The sequence below is a fragment of the Caloenas nicobarica genome, chromosome Z, assembly GCF_036013445.1.
Source record: "Caloenas nicobarica isolate bCalNic1 chromosome Z, bCalNic1.hap1, whole genome shotgun sequence".
Taxonomy (NCBI): Eukaryota; Metazoa; Chordata; class Aves; order Columbiformes; family Columbidae; genus Caloenas; species Caloenas nicobarica.
Window position 1 is genome coordinate 16,652,812 of NC_088284.1, and position 25,342 is coordinate 16,678,153.

At 35.8% G+C, this 25,342-nt stretch overlaps 1 protein-coding gene across 1 annotated transcript in view; it reads left to right on the forward strand.

Moving 5' to 3' along the window:
• JMY (junction mediating and regulatory protein, p53 cofactor) overlaps positions 1-25,342 on the forward strand; it is a 71,164-nt gene that overhangs the window by 38,672 nt on the left and 7,150 nt on the right. Inside the window, exons 5-10 of the mRNA XM_065656267.1 lie at positions 5,987-6,152; positions 9,730-9,917; positions 16,262-16,348; positions 19,310-19,405; positions 20,684-21,233; positions 23,597-23,907. Coding sequence (XP_065512339.1) covers positions 5,987-6,152; positions 9,730-9,917; positions 16,262-16,348; positions 19,310-19,405; positions 20,684-21,233; positions 23,597-23,904 — 1,395 coding nt within the window. The 3' untranslated portion in view covers positions 23,905-23,907. The remainder of the gene's footprint in view (positions 1-5,986; positions 6,153-9,729; positions 9,918-16,261; positions 16,349-19,309; positions 19,406-20,683; positions 21,234-23,596; positions 23,908-25,342) is intronic.

Sequence of the window (25,342 nt, forward strand, 5' to 3'; positions counted from 1 at the left end):
CTTAATTCCCTCTTCTCCAAATCTAAACCGACCTCGCTGATTGATTTTTCAAGAGGGACAATAAAAATGTCCTCGTTTCTGTAGTTTTCATTTAGTATTAATCAAGCACTTTTTTGTTTCCTAAAATGCGTTCACACTGTAACTATATAGAAAGCTACTACATCTTCCAAGTTACTATGATATGAAAATCACCTGGTTAGGTGATTAGATTAGTTTTGGTGTTTTGTGGGAGGATTTTTGGTTGGTTGGTTTGGGGTTTGGTTTTGTTCTGGTTTTGTTTGTTTTGGTGGGGTTTTTTGTTTGTTTGATTGGTTTTATTGACAGCTGAAAATGTTAGCCATGTGATTATCTGTATTAAAAACCAAAACCAACCAACCAAATTCTACACAAATTACATTCTGTGCTTTTTTATTTTCCTGATTTGTACCTCTGAAGTTCCATCTGTTGTTGTTCTGAATTTTGTTTGAGGGGAACGATGAAAACTTTCCTTTTGAGGTAGACCAGAGTCTGCTTTTGAGGACTGGTTGCCAAGTCTTGTCCTCATGACAGTAAACAGAACCATTAAATGAGAGTGAGAATCCTTTGTAATTCTCTAAGTATGTAAAATAGTTTGGGCAAAAGTAAGTGAGTGACTGGAGACTTAAATTCCAGCAAGTCCCATCTTGCATATGTAGGATTCAGTAACTAGTCTTCCCTTTTTTCCTTTTAGAAGTGTACAGTTCAGTTCTAAAGATACACTTCAAAACCAGTATTTAATTTACATCATAAATGTTCTGTGATATTTTCATAAACAAAATTATATTCTGAGAAAACACTGCTCTTTTTTTTTTTAAGAATATTTTTTATAGTTTCATAACTCTAGGAGTACTTTCCTGTACATTATGCCTGAATCAAAGATATATTTGCTTCCCATGACTTTGAGTATTTAAGTATATCTTGCATTTCATGACTGTCATTCTATTTTGGCATCTGAAAAAAAAGAATTTTATTAAGGATTCTCTTCAAGATGGCATGAATAGCTATTTCTGGAAAATTAATCATCTTTTTGTAAGAAATAGTGATTTTGGTACAGATGCAACATAATATTTTTCAGAAAAGTATGTTTCACCTTCATAGTTTTAATTGTATCTTTTTTAAGCTTTTTCTTTCAGTGACAGCTTTTTGGAAAGGCTGAGTAAGAAGCTAAAATTGGGAAATCTTTGAAGATTTATTCAAACATAATTTGAATTATTATTTTTAATATCAGATTAGCAATGCTTTTGCTTTCTTCACTTTCAGTGTTCAAATTGGAAAACTAAATTTTTTTGTAAAGATGACGATTTTTTTTTTCTTAGTCTTACATTAAATATTTGTGTAATATTCACCAGTTCAATCAGAAGTTCAAAAAGACTTTGAAATAAAAGCTATTTTAAGTTGTCATTGTATTTAAAGAAAACAGAAAGCAGGAAGCTTTAAGCACCTCAGGTGAAGTAATGGGGTGCATTCTATAGACAAAACTTGGGAGTCATAGTTAGGCTTTTAATAATGCAATGAGGCATTATTAGAAAATGACTCATTACCAATGATAACCTACTTTGGACTTAATAGTTATCAAAATCCTACATAAGTTCTTTTGCAATAACCTTATTACAGCGTAGTTTATTTTTATACTTTTTTTACCCAGAAAATCTATTTTAAAGAGTATTGAAGAGGACAAATCCCAGCATTTGAAGAGACTTTTTTTCTTTGAAGGATTTTGTGCATCAATGACACTTAGTTCCCATTCACCAAGAGAAAGAAAAAGATGAGGTATTTATGGTCACTTGAAACAGATTCACAGCACTGTTAGAAAATCAGAACTGAAATACCTTCTCTGGCAAACCATTTAGCTACTGTTTTATAGGCATAGAAGTTAAACCCAGGATATTTCTTTAAAAAGACGAAAATGCTCAAGAAACTCATTTATCAGGGTTTCAGCTGCACATTAAGACAGAAAGAATGACAATTCAGAGCAAAGACCAGATCTGTCTGTGTATGAGGACATCATTGGTGTTAAGCAGGTTGTCTCTGGATTTTTGAACATTTAGTCTTAGAAAAGAAAAAAAGCTTGTAAAAACAGTGGTGCACCGTTTTGATGGGGAAGAGATGTTTTCTTTTAGTGTCTGAAATTTTTCTGATTGCCCAAGATACTAATTGTGAGTGATCATCTTAACCTCATTTTTTTATAATATCATGTCCTGTAGTCTATTAAAATAACTCATAAATTCTTTAGAATGGTTTTCTGTTGGTTTTGAGGATGAGTTTCTATATTCACACAAGACCTGAGGTTTTTCCGTGAATTTTACTCCTTTCTTCTGAGATTTCTGAGACAGCAACATTGATGAATTAAAATGAATACTTGAACTAGAGAACAGTCAGGATTCACATGAAGTGGATTGAAACATAACTTTGCATTCTGTTTGAATAGTAACAGATTACTTAAAAGGCCGGATAATAATTTAATAATAGCTATTAATATATATTGCTAGAGGAAAGTAATAAGATTTTTTACCCTGAACTTCAGTTTTATTACTTTGTAAGTGACAGCAGATGAGAATGACTATGGTCCTATAATCTGATAGCAATACAGTTCATCCACCAGTTCAACAGGGTGGTACAGCAACAGGTGCTCTCAAGTCTATCAAACCAGCTATTTCCAGCAAAGGGAGAAGTGTTAGTGTCACTGCACTTGGACTTGAAAGATGTCTTCTACACCTTTCTTCCATGCATTTTTGATTACCCAAGACAGATTAGTTCTAACTGGAGCAGTTGCAGAGAGGGCTACCACAATGATGCCAGGAATGGCAAGTCTGTTTTACAAGGTGACTTGAAGGGTTTTTGACTATGAAGGCCAAGGTAATACAGAATTGCACTCCACAAAAATACTAATGGGAATAAATATTTGTTAAGAGTGATATATGTTCCAGTTCAGTACTGGTGCAAGAACAAATTATATTATCTAATTGTGAATACACTGGAAATATGGCAAAAGTTTTCTGGCAATTAGGATGGAGTATCTGGTAAAGACTTCCAATGGGAGTAGCAAACATGGAGGTTTTTTTGAAAGCTTTTTTCTTCTACAAAAGCAGAATAAGAACAACAATAGCAACATGTAAATTATTTTAATAACTCAGTTTGTGAAAGCAGTTCAATTTAGATTTGTCTGAGAGCATTCCATGTTGGCGGAAAGCTGGATTTGATGGCCCACACGCCCGTATTCCATGTTTGGCTCTTTTTATATTAACTGTATCATCTGTCCCTTTGATATGTGTGTTCATAGTTCCTGTCAGAAGCTTTCCATTTTAACCCATTATATCTTTATTTCAAATGTGTAGGTTTAAGATTATATATTTCTGTCTTAGAACTGTTAGGAAACTTGAGTTCCTACCCAGGTTCTTCACTTAGTATGAATGAGACAACAAAGACCATAAACACTGTTACTTGAGTTAGGGCCAGAGCGATTTAATTATTTGCTTGAGTTAATGCAGAGAGTTGTGCATAGCAAGAAATGGAAGTCAGATGTCCTCAGTTCTAGTTCTTTGTCCAGCTGCAAAATGTTTCTTTCCTCTAGCATTCTCACGTTAAAGTTATTCGTGTTTCTTTCACCATGTTGATCAGCCCTAGACCTACCAAGGGTGCAGAAAATTACTAGTACAGATAGCAACTTGTAACACTAAGAATTGAACCACACTTAAATTTTTAACAAAAAATGCTGAAATTTTCTCAAGAGTGATGATACTCTTTTGAATTATCGCACATATATCACACTTACTTAAGAGTTTTAACATAAATGGTTGAAATTAAGGGTGTCCATTTTTCTTTTTCGTGAGGGGCTATCATGTTGCTCAGATATCTGCTTAAGAACCATATGACTATTTTCCATTGCTGTTGCACCTGAAAACTGAATATAGTGGTGGTGTACCCCTAAAACAGAACAGGTAGCTGGTAGCATCTGTAATTTATGCTTGTAGGGCTAAGATTCAGTTGTCAGGTCCTTTATCAGCAGACACAGATACAGCTGAACGAAATACCATGCTGCTATAACTTGATTAACCAATACTTTTGAAGATGGCTTGTTATGCCTCTGTGCAGTGTTTATACAAAGTATGTGTAATTAAATTTGGGAACATATTTTTTTAAAATAAAAAAACGTATAGTTGTGAGTGAAATTCACAGTTCACTGACAAAGCTAAAGTTCTTAGCTGTGGTAGAAGTTTGAATGGCAGTGCCTTAACTTGAGACAAATAAAAACCCAACAAAAAACCCAGCAAAATGAACAAACAAAAAACCAACCAACCAGCCAAATTCCACACCACATTTTGTTGCTATGGTATTTATTTTTTTTTGCGATGAGAAAAATCCTTTGAAAACGCCAAAACCAATGAACAATAATACCTCTTATATGGAAAAACTGGAAGGTTCAAGACAATCAGTCCTTTTGTCTTGAAAACTAACCTCTAATTCGCTCCAAATATGCCATCATTATGTCATTTACTGTTCTGGTCGCAATTAGTAACTTAATATGGATGCAGAGTAATAGAAAGGCACAAGGTGTGAACTGTGGAATTGTCCTATGCAGTAGTTGGACTCATTGATCCCTGTGGGTCCCCTCCAACTCAGGACATTCTATGATTCTATGATAACAAGGCATTTTGGTGTCACACTGGGCTGAAACACGTATGAATTACGCATTATTGATTGTAAGACTTTGTTACATTGTTACTCACTTAAGGACTTACTGAGCCCTTCAGGCTAATAGTTGATATACAAAATATGTATTCAGGAAATACAAGATATAGTAGAAGAAATTTTAAAAATACACATTACAAGTGTCTGTCAGTCTCATATGGAAAGATGTGTAATATACAGAACTGTTTCCTTAGTGTTTAATTCAGTTGTGAAATCCCTGTCAATGGATTATAATGCAGGTGCCAAAAGCATACATGCTGCAAAAAGTGGGACAGGATGAATTAATCAATTAAAATCCAGTAAGTCTGTTATGTATAAAAGGCAGCACTGTGGCTTAAGCCACATTTCATCAAAATTGTCACAGATCTTCATTAAAACTTAAAATTACTTTTCATCCATTACCTGAGATAAACTATCAGAGATACATTTTTTGAGCAGGTGGAGAACTTGGATGTGGCCCTAGAGCTGTTACATGCAGAATGTAGAGCTGCACTGCTTTTAATTCCCTGCAAAGTGGGACAGCACATAGGATCCCCTTGCATGTTAGTATTTCTTAAATGTGACCTGAATAGCTAACAGTATTGAGTGGCTAGATCTTGCTTGGCTGAATGAAAGAGGATGATTTGCGATCACTTTGGTTGTATCTTGCGTCACTTTTCTGTGTCAGACATATGACATGAATAAGGCTAAAGTGTATACATAAGTATTATAATCTAGTTCTCTTTTTCTGCTATGAAGGACTCCAGAAATAATGAAACTTCTCAGTTAAGTTGTCATTACAAGAGAACTGGTGTATGTAATTATCTCCGTTTCCACCAGCGTTCACTTTTTTTCCTCAGTTCAGGTTTAATGACAGTTTTAACTGTAGTTTTCTAGATGCTGTTAGCAAAGTGACTTTTAGACTTCTTGGACTGAAGATCAGAAAATATTAATTTCATTATGTATCTTCAGAGAATCAAGTAGTGGAGCAAAAAGAGTGGAAGGGATGTTTCACACTATGCACTATATGACTTGTCACTTTGATGGTCACAAAGAATAATCCAATGCCGTGGATTGTTTTATTGTCATATAGAAAAAATGTCAGATATGAAAGATATCTGAAAGTGAGTGGCTGATCAAACCTATCCTTCTCCTGACATGTTCAATTTTAACATGTTACATTTAGTGTACCAGACTCTATCTAACTGTAATTGTGAAGTCCGTGGTTTTGTTCTCATTATTGTGGAGTCACGTGTTGTTTTTTGGTTTTTTGTTTTTTTTTTTTTCTCTTTCCTTTTAGATGCAGAGCCTGAAAGGTGGTACAGAAGCCATAGCCCATTTGGACCAGTTAGAAGCTGATTATTATGATCTACAGCTTCAATTATATGAAGTGCAGTTTGAGATCTTGAAATGCGAAGAGCTGCTGCTGACAGCACAACTTGAAAGCATCAGAAGACTGATGTCAGGTGCTTTATGCATTTAAATTAAGATGTAATCTGTAAAGGATAATTCTCTTCCTAAGACTCTAGTAAAGCCTGTTGGAGAACAAATTCTTCACCATGTGAAGAGATGGGTCTTCTAATATATGTACTGTTAAATTAAAATTTATACCTGTTAATAAGGCTTATACATACACACACAGCAGTTTTGGTCTGGTTCTCATTGGCTGTGTTTGGAAATGTACATACAAGATATTGTGTAAGTTCTGGAAAACTAAATTTAGGGAGGAGGAAATATCTTAGTTACTGGACTTGGCTCACTAAAAATTTGCATTGCTATTATAAATTTATTTGAAGTGATTGGTTTTCTAAAGGTATTCCTGCAAATTGAGAGTCCTTCGGCTAAACTTTGAAGCTTTTGTTTGAAGCTTATATTGACATCTCACTGATATAGAGCAGTTTATGCAAACCTAATGTTTCAGGAACCTCCTATACCTTGTTTACTTACAAACTATGGAAATGGTACAGGTAAATCATACAGCATTTTTGAGTCCAGTTCTCTTCTTTAGACCTTTCTATAATTAATATTTTTATTCACATGAGCTCTGTTGTATTGTTTAGTGCATAGGGCTTGCAGAGCAACTTTTGTTATGGATATAAAAGTTACTTAAGAAGAGAGATTTGAAGCTGCATTGTATTGTGAGTTGCCTCTGGAATCACAGATTCTTCTCACTGTTACGTGAATCTCCTCCTTTTAGGCTTGTGATGGCAACAACTGTAACTGCACATATAGAAGATGAGGATTGCAAACTCTGTAAATGACTTAAAGGAATGTGGCTGCCTTGACTGTGTGCCTCTGTGGAGAGCTAGTTAGTGCTTTAGAGGCAGATAGTGTTTGTACTTGGGAACGGTAGACATTTAATTTTGGTACTGAAGACACGGTATGATTTGCTTACTGGCAGACCAAAGGAAATCCCTTGAACGAGAGGCTGGGAAAGAATGCGTATCGAAATTCTTTCTCTTTGATATAGTGATAGTAAAACCTAAGAGCCCTCAGAGCTGAAGCCTCCTGTAAAAAGTCAAAGGTCATTATGACTTCTTAGTAAAGCTTTCTCCAGAAATCTCAAAAAACCCCCCAAACCCTACAACCTGACCCAAAATATGTAAAACAGAACCCCTACTCAGGAAACAACCAACCTTCTCCTTCCCTCATGGCAACAAAATAGTTCACTGTTCTGGCTTCCCTTGCAGTTTTAAATTTGTAAAGTATCCTTTAATAAAAAATCCAAAAGTGCGTGTTATTTTTTTTTTCTTTTAAAGACAGCCATCTATGTTAGAAGGAATTACTGGGTTTTTAACAAATTTTAGTTAATATCTCATAGTACAGAAAATGAAAAATACGTTTCTTAAATGTGTGGGAGTTTTACTCAAAGGATGAAATTACTTCTTTGGACTTCACTTAGGTGGAGGGGGTAGAACAATTAATGTGAAGAATGTGACACTGAAATGGCTGCCATCTCTTCAATACTGTTCAGCACCTAATTTGAATGAAAGCATCTAAAACATACAGTAGTCTTAGTATGTGTTGTCGCCTATGCAGTCAAAGAGGAAAGAATGGTCTGTTGCATCTTCTGTTATGCTTCATTTTTGAAGTGTACTTACAGTCAGTAAAGTAATAGCCTTTATTTGTGCACAGCTGTATGATTTGAAGTATGCGTGTCTTAGTGACTTGTAGAGGCTATTGCTGTTCTTTACCCTTTGACTGTATTGGCTCTGCAGAGTTATTTCAGAGACGTTTGGATTGTGTTTTGATTTGAGGGACATCAGCAGTACTGCTAATGACGTCCCAACAGAATTTTTTGTGAGCTTGATATCATTTGGCTGCCAGTTGTTGTAAGCTACAAGAAAAACATTTTCATTTGCAAATTCAGCACATAGGATCTGAAAAGTATCAAATGATAACAGATTGTCATATCATAAACAACAGGAGTAGTTTTTTACTGTCGTTAACCAAGTACCTGCAGTGAAATTCACAAAATGTGACTTTATTTAGGATTTTAAAGGGTCTTATACTATTCATACAAACTATACATAGCACCTTGTATGATGGTTTTATGGTAGATGCATTGCTGTCAACAGAGAATGTGATAGTAGGTTCCTGTTTTGGTTGGAGAGTGGCTTGAATGAATGCAAATGGTATGGATTTTCTATTAAAAGGAATATTTCTAATTATTAAGTCATTGAGCTGTTAGAAGCTTAAGCACGTACAAATTTATAGATATTTCAAAGCTGTAGAAAACTCTCGGAATGTTAGATGGAGGTTGCAATAGAGTTGCCAAGGTTTGGTTGTTTTTGTTGTTGTTTTCCAAACAGTAGAACATGATTTAGTATTATGGTTTAGAACTGGTAGATTTGACTATTGTGCAGTTGAGCTACTGGTGTTTCACCTGTTTAATTCTTATCTATAACTCTGAATGAAAGTGTTCTAAAGCCAAATTTGCATGTAAATTCTTCCATTTTATAAGTGCATGGTAAAATATAATAGTTGTTAGCCATGAATCATATTTTTACTCACCGATGTCTCTAAGTGGGTTCTAGTGACTTGGCAGTTTTACTTATGGATGAAACTGTCATGCTTTTTTAACTGAGTGCTAAAGTAAATAATATAGGAGGTCTGTTTTTATTAGTTTTTATTTTAAGGTTAATATACTGCTGTGCTTTCGTTTCTGGTCCTGCTGTGTCTTCTGCTGAGCTGAAATTAGCATGACAATCAGAATTTTGGTTGCAGCAGAGACTACACACACAAGTAACATGAAGTAACCACAGCTTTTAAAATGGACAGCATACCAAAGAAAATCCTGCCTCTCTCCGAATAATCTAGTAGCAGAAGCAGGAGGAAGTTACAGTCTTGCTGTCAGTAGTTGATGAAGTTGAAATGAGAAGGTTGGGTGGTGCTGCAGAATTGACATTGACAGTCATGCCAGCCATATCTGCCTGTTTCAGATAGCAATAATGCTCTTGGTGTGTTACAGAAATATCCTACTTGTTATGCCAGTGAGATAAGGAACAAGAGGCCTTTGCTGCTTCTTCATCCCAACATTCAGTTTTGTTGTCTGATTCCCCTTTTGTTAAATTAACAGTAGGCTGTGGCAGAAGAATCTCGTGCCAAAGACTCCAGAAAGAGTCTGTAAATCCTGAACTTTGTAGTGAAGACCAGAGCATATTACTGCACATCGTGGGGCCCTTGTGTTATTTAAGAGACGCAAAGACATGTGGACATTGTGATCAAGTTACGCTACAGATGCAAGCATACATTTAGAGTTGTGTTTGGTTTTTAATGCTCTGAGATTACCTGAGTACCAGGCTGTGCTTCATTGCTGTTGGTTTCTTTTCTTCATATAAACTTTAAAGCCCTACAGTACTTTGCTGTTTAGTGCCTTTCATCTGACCTTTTGATAGTCCTCTGAAGGGACCATAGAATTCTTCTACATTCAGTCTTGCAACTCGGGAGGTGGGTGGTGGTTGTTGTCGTTGAAAGAAAAAAATTGTTCATCAAATACGAACTATTTATTTGCCTTTTTCATTGCTGACATTTTTAAAACAGAGAAGAGAGATGAAGTGGTATATTATGACACTTACGAAAGTATGGAAGCCATGCTTGAAAAAGAGGATATGGCAACATCTATACACTTGCAAAAAGAGGAGCTGCAAAAATTACATCAAAAAATCCGCCAGCTGGAAGCAAGGCGTGGACGTATTTCAGCCAAGAAAGCCTACCTCAGAAATAAGAAGGTATTATTAAATTGCAAATTTCTAGCAGAACATATTATTACATTGCAAATTTCTAGCATAATTCACAAATTTAATAAAACTTCAAAAGGTTTAATTTCAAAACAACTTCCAAGTCTCCCAGAATTTTCGTGAGTTATGTTTACTACTTACTAAAAGATGTTTTACAGAGTACCAAATATAATAGCAGGTGTTATTAAATTGATATTAAATTGATATATTTAAGTTTCAGTTTACCTTTTAACTTTAAAGGACCCTTTAATCACTTTGAAGTCAACAAATAAACTTGTTTCTATTAACTAATCAGAATACTTTCATGTGGAAAGTACATGCTAGAATTAATGTTTTTACAGAGACTAGTTTTATATATGCTAGCAGAAGAGAATTTTCAAATATGTGTTCTCACTAATGAGTTCTGTTTTCATTTTCTTACCTCATCCTTTTAAACTTACGTGTCATTGATACCCTGTATTCAGCAGATACATATGAAATCCAGTATACTTTATTTGTAAAACTAGGTGTGCAATTTGGGACCACTTTCCTTCTTCATGCATTACATGGTTTGGATGCTGTGCAGAAAATGGTTTCAGTATAGCTGATGTTGTGAAATTCTGTATCAAGTGTATATAAATACATTTATTCCTTTTTTTCCAAAAGGATATTTTTATTTTTCCCTAGCAGTTTGTGGTTACATGCGTATGCATTATTAATGAGCAAGGTAGCTTAATGAGTAGGATAGATCAAAGTTCTGAGAAGGCAATATAATACTTGTTATAAAATAGGTTTCCACCCCATACTATATACTACAAGGCTATGCAGAAGTCTGAGTTGAGAACTCATTCTAGATTGGCATCTTGATGTGAGAGATGACCCCTTTACATAAACAGTTCCAGTACACTGAGGGTAAAGCCTCCATAACTCATATATCTATTTCTGTACTTGAATCTGAAGCATAACAGAGCAAACAAAACATTAGTTGATACATTTTATATTTTGGATTTTTTATATTTATTGAGTCACCATCCTGTCTCTGAGTAACACAATATGGAGAAGACTATAAATAAATTACTATGAAAGAAATATCTCTTGTTAGCCAGTTGTGGGAAGTAGTTTGCTTGGAGTCACTGAGTTTGTTTTATGTGAGTTTGTAAAAAGAAAAAGTACCAAGAAGCTGGGCTTTTTAGTGCTTTAAGGGATAGGTTCTATCTCTCATGTTATGCTAATTAATATAGGCTCCATTATAGTAGTTATGCTATTTTCTCCCAAATATGTGAAGACACTTCTTGACATCTTGCAGAGTACACAAACCTGTTCAAAAGCAACAGCCTGGTTGCTGTTTGTTACTTAACTTACTGGAGTTAACAAGTTGACAAGCAAACCTGAAGCAGGAGTAGAGATTTTTTAGCCTTCTTATCTGTATAATAAACTAGTCACCTTCATTTGTTTTAAGGTTATGCTGTGATAAAATTCCTTGTTTAAGCTGAAGGAATTAATTCTAGGCCGTAACAGTAGTTGCAGCATGCCTACTTGTGCACTGCGATATGATGCAGAGTTGTTGATGGTAGTATTGCTCATGTGGGTCTGCATGCAGGAGCGACATCGTCATGTCTGCTCAACATTGTGTTGGAAGAACGTGGGTATACTGCTTTCAGGACCTGGGGTAATATCTCCATGTGGAACCTCCTGCTGGACGTCACAGCATGAACATCACAGCACCCTCTGAACTAGTCCCAACTCTACTGATTTCATTGCCCAGCATAGCTTATCCACAGTTGAGTGCTACAGTGAGATACTTAGCTTTCAGATTCTGAAGAAATCACAGATTGCATTTAAACTTGTATTTAAACTTGCAGGGGTAAACAAAAGATTATTTTTTTTGAGCAAAAAAGAATAGGCAGAATCAGTTGTTGTGTACCATTTTGCAACACTTGTTGGCCAGAAAAGAGCAATAGCCATTTTGATGGATATTTTTCTTAGAGGTATTTACTACAGCTGCTCTTATTACTGCTAAATAACACAGAGCCCTACCAAGCTTACTAGTAATTACCTGAAAATAAAGCCCCTTGTGGCTTTGATTCAAACATAAACTTTGTATCTTGAGTGACCATTCAGGTGAAACTGCAAAACATCATTAATGAGCACTGTAATAGTGCCTGATGTGAGCAGTTGTACTTCACAAAACTAGAGGGGAAAAAGGGGTTTTGCTATGAAGAATTTGCAGTTTGAGTTAAGCATGCAGAGCAAAGGTACAAATGGGTTGCAAAAGCAGACTCTAGATGCTGAAAATGAGCACAGTGATGACTGAATGCTAAGTGGAGGGAAAAAAAAGAGTTCTTGAGGGTGCATTTGGAAGGTACATACTATGTGGTAAATCTCTTTCTCAAAGTCTGCCTCAGTTAAGAAACATATTGTTGAACTGAGATGAGACACTATTTAATGCTTTTCAGACTCTCTTCCTGACCATGCTTGGTTTAGCAAAGTATCTTAAAATAGAACTGTAAACAAGTGTTCTGTTTTGGATTGGGTTGAAGAGGGTTTGGTGTTGGTGGGTTTTGGTTGGTTGGTTGGGTTTTTTTCCCCCCTTTTTTTTTTTTCCTTTTTTTTTTTTTTTACTTTGTTGGTTCTGTAGTTGAAAACAAAAAGCAAGCTGTGCGTTAAGTGGTATATATCACAGTCTTGTGATGTATTTAGAAATTATAGTCCTTGTTCATTATTAGCTTTTTGGCAAATGAAGATTCCCTTAGGAGAAAGCCCCTTTTCTTGCAACAGATATCATGATTAAGAAAACAATAGGAAATTACTTTCTATCACCAGTTTTTATTTTTTTGCAGGAGGTCATTTCATCAGCTGGGAATTTGAAAATCTTTTCTGTTGAGGACATAAAGCAGTGAAAGGGAATCAATTACTCTGTGTAGAATAAGACTATATGTAATATAAACACAAACTTCGGTGACTCTAGTCGCTATTCATTTCATTTTTCAGAAATTCCTTCCCTGTCTTTTCACAGTTGATGCTTTTATTTTTTAATGATGTTGTCATATATTGTAATTTTTACTTAGAAACTTTTGCTAGAGGCTTGTTAGAAACCTCATTCAGTTGTGATTCTGAATAACCAAGCCAGCGTTTTTTAAATTCATTATTTTACTGAGGTTGCTGTTCTTTCACTGTACTGCCATGAGTATAAACTCTTTATTCTCATATTTTTTTATACAAACCTATTTGCATTTGTTAAGTAATAATTTCCTGATATTTCTTTGTGTGTGTCAGGGAGTTAGTTATTAAAAAAATTATATTTTAATAGCAGTTTAATTATTTTTCTTATTTCTTGGAAGCTAGTTATGGATTTTTGATGCAGGATAGTGCTATTGTTATCCCAGTCTACCCCCTGCTGGCTGCACAAGGGTATTAATTAGGTTATCATATGGAACCAGCAGCTGTTTTATTAGGGAGCTAGATTTATAGCAAAGATTCAAGCTAAAAAAAAGATGGTGTAGAAGGCGTTTTGAAAAATACCTTTGGAAAAATAGAGTTGTGAAGAAATAGAATTATTTTACATTCCTTATCATGAGCAGACTGGGAGAAGCAACTGGTTGCTGGAGCCGTTTGGGGTATGTTCATGATTTGTGCTTTGATCTAGAAAGCTTTCTTACATGCTGTTGTGTCCATTTAATAGGGCTCCTTTACTACTTTGCAAGCCCGTAGTTTAAAGCACAGCCCATGCCAAAAGAGGTGTGATGTAAATGCAGTGACAGCTGGCATACGGTTACCTGGTATGCTTTCATATTACTAGTATTGTTGTTATTATTAGAACATAAGGGCATAACTACTCAGAACACTTAGAGTAAAATATGGTTTCTGCACATACTGAGCTTACTAAATGAGAAGCTAACCTTTTAATTGGGATGCTTTTAAATCTGAAATCAAGGCCCACTGGATCTAGTTAAATATAATACTAATGCAGATCTCTTTTACCTATATTACGTGTTACTAGTCTTAAATGTGGTAGCTTATCCAGTGACGACAGTTGAAATGGTTCCTCAGCTCTCCCTTTTTGTCTTCTTAGTAGAAGTACAGTTGGATACTGTGAAATCAGTCAGATGATTAAAAGAGAAATGAACATTACTTCTCAATGCTCTCTCAATTCCATACAGTTGGTCACCATCTTTCTTGAAGTGTGGCTCTCACTGGGCATAGTGCTCCTGCTTTCCCAGTGCTGAGAAGGAAGGAATACTTCACATGTGCTGCAGGATGTATTCCTGCTCATATATCAAATTGTGATTTTTTTTCTTTTTTGCCAGAGATTGTTGATTTATCTTGAGCTTGTCATCAGCCATAATCATCCAGATCTTTTTCTTTAATGCCGCCACCTCACCTTTTTTTCCTTTACCCTTAGTTTGCTGTCACGTAATCTTTCACAGGTGGAACCCTGCATTTGTCACTATGAAACTGCATGCTTGTTTTTTATAGACCATTTCTGTAGTTAGTTAAGATGATTCAGATTTCTAATCCTGTGCTGAAAGATGTTTTATTATTTCAAGTCCTAATTACATTAAAGTAGGTTGTTTATTAGTACAAAGTCAGCACCAAAACAAATATGACATGGTTTATCCTCTTAACATGCTTAAAATACCTTTCATTATTGCTCTTAATCAGAAAGATTTAAGTACTGATGCTAAAAAGATGTTTCATAAAAGTGTGCACCCCAAGTATTTATTAGACATGTCAAAACCCCCAAATTTAACATGTTTTCTCATTGTTTTATAATACTTTTTTGCGTGTCATAACATACATTCCTCATTATTTTAGAAGACTTTTAATCAAAATTAACATATAAACAGATAATAAAGATAAATCAGCAGTAGTATTACAGAAAGTCTTTCAGATTCTCTAATAATATTCTGAAGCTATAGCTGTGTCTGTGAAATGCAGAAATGATGTAGTTTGTACTTTAGCAGTTAACAAATTAAATGGATTAACTTTTCCAGCTGTATTAATTAAAATATTTTCATCATGAAAAAAACTCCACAAACAAACAACCAAACACACATTAAACCCAGAAGTGTTTAGCTGTATATATACACCTTTGGTTAAGCTGGGACTGTATTTTCGCAGAAACTTACGCTTTTGTGGGAGTGTTACCTATATATGATAACAACATTGGTGGTCTTACTGTGTAGAAACTTCGAAGACAGCATGGTATTTCAGTCGTATGCAGGAACACTGGCTTCCTCTTTATGTGATCACAGTCTGTCCATAGTCACCTTGTAGGAGAATGTAGCTTTCTCTGCCTTTCCAAGAGTCCAATTTTTTTTTTTTTTTTTAAATAATCCCTCCCCTCTTTGTTTTGGTGTCTTTTTGCCACTACTGTAGTATCTTGTTTGGTGGCCCTGACTCCATTAGCTGCCTCTGACTCCATCAGCTGCCCCAGGCCATGCTTTTCCATGGCAAAGCTCCTGTCTGGCTGTACCCAGTGAAGCAAGCTGACTGATGCCTAGGAAGCTCATCACTTCGGTGTCCTTCTAGCTGCAGCCACACTCCAAACCGTTTCCTAACATTGCCCCCCTCTTACACAGCCATGAGATCTGTTTCTAACTACACATTGGACTTTGTTCTAGTTCTGTGTGGTTCTCGTACCAGCCCTAACATCATTGCCCACATTGTCTGATTTCCTGGCCCTCAGTATTGTCCTATGAAGTTGTCTGTCTTGTTGCTGCTCTCAGTTCCTGCACATGCCTTGTCTTTGTAACTGATACTTATTCAGATCTTTTTATATAATCTATACGAAGTTTGAGTGTCATCCTGTTTCTTGTCATCTATTGTAACACAGCCTGTTTTGGTTTTCTTTTTAACCTGTTCTTACTTGCAGGCAGTGTAATAAATGTGTGTTTTAAAACCAGATGTTACAGATGTAAATTCAGTATAAGTGAACCTCCTTGTGCATACATACGGTTCTAACAGCTTTATTAATGTTTGTGCTTGCAGATTGTACGTAAAAAAGATTAACTGAGTTTTATATATTGGAAGCTGTCTATTTGCATAAACAGGAATACGTAGTATTTTTGAGAGTTAGTTATTATCCATGTATGCAAATACAGACTTTTCAACCAGCTGTTACTTGTGTATGTTCTTTGGACAGTCAAAAGAAATAGGTTTGGATTTGTCTGTCTTGAGTTTGTGTCCATTTTATGGTTTGACTGTAAGTTAAATTAGTTTGGTTAGATTAGCTCGTCTGAGATAGGCTTTGTAATTTTTGTTTTTCTAAGTGCTATTTGCTAAATATGACATTGTACCCTGTAAATCGATATTTGAAATTCATATTTTATAGATAAGATTTTATGTTGCTACAGGAGATCTGTATCGCAAAGCATGATGAAAAGATCCAGCAGCGTCACCAGAGTGAGGAGGAATACAAAATGCACCATACTGTGCAGTTAGTAAGTATGAGTTTTCTGCTATTGAATATAAACTTTAGTTAATAGTTTGCATTCCTCATTATACATAATTAAGAGAGTATTCAGAGTGATAGCTGTTTTAAAAAGAAAGTGTGTATCCCTCACCTTTACACCATGGATTTCTGTGTTGTATTGTGTATGTTGGTGAGGAGGATTATGTAGTGTGTTAGGATGACACTAACCCAAGCAAATAAAACAGTTCTTTAATGGTAGGTTCACAGTCTCAAGTGATTACTGCCAGTGTTAGTTTGTTACCACGTGCACATACATGATTCTGGACACCTCAGAGTACAGCATCAGACATGGTGAGATGAGTAAGAAAACCATGCTGGAGCACAAGTCTTAGGAGCAGCTGAGGGAACTGGGGCTGTTTACCCTGGAGAAATGGAGGCTGAGGGGAGACCTTATCGCTGTCTACAACTACCTGAAAGGAGGTTGTAGCATGGAGGGTGTTGGGCTCTTCTCCCAAGTAGCGAGTGATAGGACAAGAGGAAATGGCCTCAAATCATGCCGGGGAAGGTTTAGATTAGATATTTGGAAAAATTTTTCCCAGGAAGGGATGTCAGGTATTGGAACAGCCTGCCCAGGGAAGTGGTGGAGTCACCGTCCCTGGAGGTGTTTAAAAGATGCACAGATGAGGTTCTTAGGGACATGGTTTAGAGGTGGACTTGGAAATGTTAGGTTGTTGGACTTGATGATCTTAAAGGTCTTTTCTAACCAAAATGGTTCTATGATTTTATACACTACTATTTATACTACTATATGCTGCTATTTATTCTTGAATGTTAATAAGCTCGTTCATTATTTTTCTTCTTTCTACGCAAGAAATCACTTGAATTGTGTTGTATAGAAATGTAGTTCCAGCTGTATGCTACATGCTTCTCTGCACAGTCTCATCACAGAGAATAGGCCAGGTAGTCTGACTCTTGTGCTGAACATAACAGACTATATCTTAAAGAATATTAAAATTCTGGGCTAAGTCTTGGGAACTGATATTATATCAATATTTAATAAAGATCACTTACAAAGATAAATTGAAATCCAAGTCTCTTTAATTCAGGCTTCAATTAGATTAGTGAAAGTGATTCTGTTTCATCCTTATACATTTTTAACATTGATACATTTGTCCAGGAAGTCAGCTGCATAATTTATTTTATGAACAGGCAACTTGCGAACAACAGTATGTATTGTCATACTGTTTCAGGAACTTAGAAAAGTACAGGTTTTTTTCAGTTACCTTACTGTAAGGTAAGGCGATGGAATTTGCTGTGTGGATTGTAGTCCATTTATCACTCTTAAAAATAAGACCTGACAAAGCTTAAGGACTTTCTTGTCTCTGAAATATTACAAGGCTTTTTCTTTACTTACAAATTTGCCCACTTGTATTATATAAAGAAACTTCTACTATATTTTGGCTTTTTTCTGTTAATAATGTGACTGAAAATTTGTACTGTTATTGTAACATAGGTTTTCAGCCACTGCTATTCTTGAATAGAATACCTCAAGGGTGTCCAAACCTGAAACCAAATAAGAATTGCAATTTCACTCTTCTTATTTAAAAACAAAACAACCCAAACCAAAACAAACAAAAAACACTCTTGAGTTTGAGACTGCTTCAGGAAGAGTTTGACCTGATTGCATATGTAATACACAAGTGTGATGGTAGAGCTATTCTTTCTTCTTGGTATAATCTTTTCTATACTTCTGTTTGAACTTCTTTGCCATGTTGCTCTGTTCTTTTCACCACATGCTTCCATTCCTCTCTACCTTCTCCCATTTCCTGTCCTTACTATTTTTCAGACATGTTCTCCTCTTCCTCTCCCTCATGCGTCTATACTTACCTCTTTCCAAATCACAGGAGCTGGTTCTTTGTGAAAGGCACAAGTCCACTACCTGACTTGTGAAAATGGCAGGCAGGCAGACACTGCTTTTGTGTTCACTGAATGACAATAGAAGTTCACAAAAGTGCTCAGAGTTTTTAATTATGATGAATATGAGCTTTTAAAAGTAATACATAATTCTGGGAGTCTTTTAAAAATAAAAGCTGCTGTTTCTGCTCAGAGTTTTCTTCATAGTCGCCTGTTCTATCACTTTTCCTGATCACTTGTGAACTTGCATACAATGACTTTTGCTATCTGATAACTAGCATGCACTTTCAATAAATTTGACTGAAGAATAGTGTTTTGTTTCAAAGATGTAGTAACTTTCCTGAAGTTTTGTGAAAATGGATGGCTGGTTAAAGGGGGAGGATCCAAATGTGTGTTTTCACTGAGGCAGGATACCCAAACAAGAAAAAAATACAACTGTCTTAGCTGCAAGGAAGAGCTTCAAATCTTTGTTGAAGTAAGATTACAGGAAATCAAGCTGGATTAAATAATGACAGCTTAAGTTAACTAAATTTAAAACTTTTATTCACAGTCGTAAATTATGATAAAATGTTTACTTAATTTGCTCAGTATTGGATTCGAAAGGTGGCACCGAGTTCTGTGATTTCTTGCACTGAGAAGATACGATTTTAATGACTTGTTTTAAATGTACAACCTTGCAATTTGGACTGTCATTTTGTTCTTGGAATGATACAAAATGGATACTGGTTTGCTGTCTGGCTAATTTATATAATTTTTAATTTAAGGAGACTTTTCTCAGTGTAATATTCTGTCACATCTCTAGGTATCCTCATCTTTCAAGGTTACAAGTCTTTTCCTGAAATCTTTCTCTACAGAGCTTTGCATTTCTTCAAGATTATAAAACATGAAATGCATACTATTTTTAAAGGGAAGACAAAGGCCAAGTTTTGAAGTTCAGAAATGTGTTTATTTGAGAAATAGATTGTTAGGTAACTCGTAACAATTAGTAGAACAGTTATTTAAATTCAGCTTTTTTTAATGATGCTAAACATAGCATTGGATGTAATATTTACATGTTTTCCATATATTTTCTCAGAAGCGAGATCAACTACAAGATGAAGAGGAAAGAAAGAGCTCCTGGGTTAGTCAGGAACGACAAAAAACACTGGACAGACTTCGCACATTTAAACAGGTAACAGAAGAAGAGTTGCTCTTTTCCGCCAGTTTCTTTTGCAAAAGAAATTTTCACTCATTCCAGGACTATACTATGCTATTAGCTATTGTCTTTCATTTTATAGTTCAGTGTTCTTCGGAAAATTTGACACAAAATAGGGCATTGGTGGTAAGAAATTCCTCTGGCCGTTGTATTCCCCATGCAGTGATAAGCTTCTGTTCACTCTCACCTCTACACCTTCTGTCGAGACACTTGGCAAATGTTTGTGAAAGAAATGTAATCTAAATGCTATTTCCCACGAAGAGCATTACTATCTGACATTCCCCCACTACCAGTGATTACTGGAACATAGGCCAATACTTGCCCCTTCCTATTACAATGTGTGTATCAGAAAATGGATAGAAGATGGAATGAAGGGGAGAAAATAAGGAAAGAGATGTACGTGAGACTGTATTAACAGGCAAAGACTCTTTTTTTTGTTTTGCTTAATACAGAAAAGAATAGGTATGCGAAGTTTCTTTGCTGGAAAGTTGTCTTGTTCGTCAGTACACTCTTCATATCTTTATTGTTTGCAAGTCGTTTCAATTGCATAGCTTCTGTAAATTAACGCAGATTTACTTATTTTAACCAGCAGCTGTTAATGAACCGACTTTATGTATGAGCGTATTGATATTGTTAAGATCTCTGTTGTTTTAGGCCTACCACAATTGTGTAAAATGTATTAGACCTGTCTTTCAGAAGCAGTTTAATTTTTTGCATTAAAAAGGCCATGGATGAGACTAATATAAAAAGACAGATATTGAGGCAGCAAATTTAAGAGCTAAATTAAAAACACTGTGGGAAGTCTCAAAATGTTTGACATTTTCAAGAGATATCTTTTTAAGCAGTATTATTAACATCAGAGTCCAGTGCATTAGGTCCAGGAGGATTCTATTGCAGAGGGAGCCATTGACCAGTTTTAGAACAGGAAAGCAAGAGGAAATTTTGAATTTTAGTTCTCAGTGTCAAATGTGCAATCTGGTTCTCAGTAAAATCCTAATTCTAACCCATGTATAACCCTGACTAGGCCAATCACATATAAATTGGGCCTTAACCAAGAGTAAAAATTAAGAAAATGGATAATTTTTGCATAAAGCTGAGGATATATTTACTTTGCTTTTACATCCAGAGCAAAATGAATTAAAATAGCAGATGAATTGTACTTGTCAGAAAGGCAAACACTAGTGACATGTATTTACGATCTAGAATAGTGCGATGCATGTGCTTATCTAATTGTCAATAACTTACTCACCATAGCGGTACCCTGGGCAAGTAATACTTAAATCAACCAGACTACGGTTGGCCCATGCAAGAAGGAAATGTGCAGCCAGCTCAGTGTCCTCCTGTGTCGATCAGCCTCAATCTTTGCCAGCAACCATACAAATCCAAGAGAAGAAAGAAGGGGTGGAATTGGAAAATGCAGTTCAGCCTTTGCAAGTGGAGGAATCCACAAGCTTAGAACAACTTCAGGATCTCTCGTTACCTCCCAGTGGTGTTACCTCTGAACTGCCTCATAGTAGTACTTCTCCACTCATCGGTAATGAGCATCAACCAGAGACTGTTACTGCAGCACCGCTTCCACCCCCATTGCCTCCACCACCTCCTCCTCCACCTTTGCCCTCCAAGGAAGAAGCCACCAAATCCTTAGAGAAAGGTGACAGCTTTGTTAAACGTCAGAGTGAGGAGAAAGGAGTCCAGCACTCTTCTGGTGTGCCACCAGCATATCTTTTTGACAGCAGTCAGCTAGTCAGTGCCAAGAAGAAGCTGAAGAAGACCGGTGATCTAGAGGGTTTACAGAGGAGGAGAGGTAATGTTTTAATTTCTGTGCATTTAATTGTAATGCACATCAGTTCCTCTTTTGAATTGCTCTACAGAAAAGTGTATGCCATGATTCATTTATAATTGATGGGAAAGTTTCAGTTGACAAATGTCCACAACTCAAACAAATGTTAGGACCTTTACAGTAACATGCGGTGTACTGTTCAGTTGGACAGAAAACACTTGTGAAACTGATTCCATGACAGACCACATTAGACTAGGTAGAAAATGGAGCTGAACGTTGCCTGAAATAATCTTTTCCTATTGAGCTTACAGCCAGCACTGCAAATATTATATGCTTCACCTGAGGTTGCAGTGTTTTATAAATAACAGAATTTTACATAATTTATGAATTAGTAAAATGAATACTTGTCTTGGGACCTAGAAAACCTTGAGAATGCGATCTTCAAGGTTTCTTAAAATTTTCACACAAAAATCCATAAGCACTCAAGTACCCTTGAGAGCTGAGTAAGAATATATACGTTTAACTACAATTGGAAATTAAATCTGTAATCATTCAGCAAAGCACGTTAAGTAAATAGTTAAAATATCAAAAACTGCCTTAGGAACTAAGGAGAATGAATAGAGGACAAGGCTGAGCTGGGAGATCTGTTACAACTTGTTGATTCTGTGCTACTTGTTTTTAACTGTTTATCACATATATAAAATGGGGAGAATGGCGGGTATGTTTGAACAAAATAATCCTGGTGTTTCAGTGGAACATATTATATTTGAGCTAAGTTTTTATTTGAAAATCAGAGATGGGATTTTCAGAAGTGCTCAGCTGAACTATTTTAGTGGAGATCACTGAAAAAAAGTACCTGGAGTGGGCCCCTTTCACAGTGCTGTAATATGGCTCTATTAGCATTTTATTAAAAATTCTGTCTGGCTCTGTCAGTTGCAACTACAGAAAACAATCATCCATTGACATTTTCTCTCATCCAGATAAAATCAAAATTAGAACTGTCTTCATCAATCAGACAGAAACAAGAATGCTTCCTCTAGAATTGTCCTTTAATGATTGAAAACCCTTGAAGCAACTGCATAGTTACAGAATTTTTAAGCTCTTATGTGTCTTGCAGGTTGCAGGTACAGTGTCTTAAGTTCATTATCAATTTTGATGCTGCTGTGCTCCATTTTTCTTTCTCTGCAGTCCTGTTGTTTATTTTTCTGATATCTGTTTAATCTTGAAATTTTATATAAACTGTGTATTGTGTGTGCAATTTGATATATATGTCATAAAATGACAAACATAAAATCAAATTATATCCTCCCTCTTAGGAGTATTAATGTCTGCAGCAGGAGTCTACCTGCTGCTCTGTATGCCCTGAGATGTTCCAAGTCTCTAAGTGGCTTCAGAAATTTGTTCCTGTATGACAGACAACTGTTTTACAATCCTTCCTTCCTTCTTCAGATGTGCAGTCCTGTATTCTTCTTTTCTCTTTTCCTTGTGTGTATTCCAACTGTCTGGGCCATTAGTCTGATGGGCAAAGCCAACCCATAAATGCAAAACAGGTTTAAAAAATGTATTCTACCATATACGGAAAAAACCTGTAGGCAGATATTCATCTGCTGATTGATAGGTGCTGCACATTGCATGTGCCAGTGTATGCAAGCTATTTCAAGCTGTTGTACTTTATTGTAATACATTCTTTGAGACAGAGATCTTACCTACTTGTCGCTCTTCAAAGTGCCAAAGCCTCGTTTTCATTTCTGCAGAGAACTAGTTTCAAATTTATGATAAAGAAAGGATTTGTCATAAAGTGTCAGCTCTTCTCCTTTTTCATTAATTATAAAGGAAGGGAATTTATATAGGCACAGTGTGACTAGGTGCTAATACGTGAGTCCAGAGAAGCAGGAAAATGCACACTTGCATTTGACTGTATGGCTGCTTCCCTCACTGGCATGTAGTAATAGTCATACAGTAGGTAAAATCAGCCACAAAATGCAAGTGCTGAGAATGGACTGTGCAGTCCAATACGTAAGGTACGTACTCAAAAGTCAAGAATGATAATGTAGTAAACACTTTCAAGTGTGTTGGATTCATTGCAGCTATTCTGGTTTTCCTGACTGCAGACAGGAAAGCCATCTTGTTCAAAAAGTTTTGCTACCTGCCTGGTAGGAGTTTAAGTGGTTTCAGAAATTATAATTGTCTGTGTAAACCAGTTTTGACCTGATAGCAGGGAAGATAAATTTGGAGGCTAAAACAAGTAGAGGAGCTACCATTATACTTAATAGTTTGGGACTATCACATTAATAGTATGCGGCTACTTTTTGGTCTGTAGGATATATAAATGAAGGCTGATAAAATTTAAGTAAAAATAATACTGAAGGTCTTTTGATTTACTGCAGTGAGTTCCCCAATGGATGAAGTGCTGGCTTCCTTGAAACGTGGCAGCTTTCACTTAAAAAAAGTTGAGCAGAGAAGTCTCCCTCCTTTTCCTGATGAAGATGATAGCAATAACATCTTGGCACAGATCAGGAAAGGGGTGAAACTGAAGAAAGTGCAGAAAGATGTTTTGAGAGAATCCTTCACAATTCTGCCTGATACTGACCCTCTGACAAGGAGCATCCATGAAGCATTGCGACGAATTAAGGAAGCATCACCTGAGTCAGAGGATGAAGAGGAAAGTTTGCCTTGCACAGACTGGGAAAATTAACCTGTAATTAATCTACATTTTTAAAAAATATATTTCTTCAACACTTTTTGTATAACAATAGTGGCTAAGCCTCAGGTTGTGCATTCTAAGAAACTTAGTGTAAATGCAACTAAACTGTCTGACATCCAACGTGGTATAACATGCATGTAGGAATTTAGTATCCCTGACTTTTCGAAGAGTTTACGGTTCATAGTAAGGAAAACTTTTGTAGGCAACATCTTATCTTTTTATTGTTTGAATACTTCTGCTCAATATTGACAGGACTGCTCTTATAAAAACCTCTATTTTATGTAGTAAATTTGAAGGGACTGTTTGCAGCTTACCAAAAAGCTTTAAAAAACTTTTAAGTAACAAAGCAGCACAATCACTCTTGGACACACCTCATACTTATTTTCTAACTACTTCTGGCCTTGTAGGAGTTTAGCATGTTTATTGTTTCAGACTGAGTAGCTCCAATTGAAGGAAAATTAATTTTGACTGCTGAGCACATTGAAATCTCATTGGTTACCCTGTGTGACTGACTCTTTGATAGCTTGGTTTCAATATGTAAACTCTCTGATTTAATTGAATTTCCAGACTATAAATAGTAAATATACATATGTAATTTATACTTCTGCTACTCATATGAATCCCATGACCTTGCATTACTAAGCTACAGTGCCTGAAAGTACAGATGTTAGACTTCAGCAGATGAAGTTAATGATTTGACAACAAACCAGAAATTGTCAAGAGATCAGTTTTCAAAATTACAGCTGTATCAGTAGCATAAAGACATTCTTGATTACAACAACAACATGACAGTGGTGGTTCTTTTCTGCTATTGGCATGTGGATGAACATAAGTCTCAATGAAAGCTCCCACTAAACTTAAAATTTGGAGAAAAAAGAGGTATGGCAATCTGTAAAGAATTTAAAAATCTGTTTAGAAATCAAAGTATTTCAAGAGTATGGAAGATAAATATTTATAATCCTTGCAACACAGCTAGCAGTAGGAAAAAGGTAACCTTTTTGGATATTTTTAATCAGTCATTCCTACCATGGTTAGTTATTACCATAGCTGGAGGGTGACTATTGATAAAGTGCTACAGCTGTTTAAAAAGTGATGGTAACTTAGCCCATCATCTGCCAAATGTTTTGATTATGAAATACCATGCCACAAACTGTTCCATTTGGTATGCTATTTTCAAATAATAATGTTTAACATTTTTAAAAAGGAAAATAAATGTTGCCTTCATCTCCTCATAAACTAGCCATTGGCCACACTAATGGTTTAATACTGTTCAACTATGGCATGCTCCTTCTATACCAAATGTACTCCTAGTTTTGGAATTGAAAATCAAGGAATGGAGGTGTACTTAACTCTTGCTGAAAGTCAAAGTGAAAATAATTTTGCTTGGATGTAGCTTTTTTCTATTACTTGCATACTGAAAACTCCCACT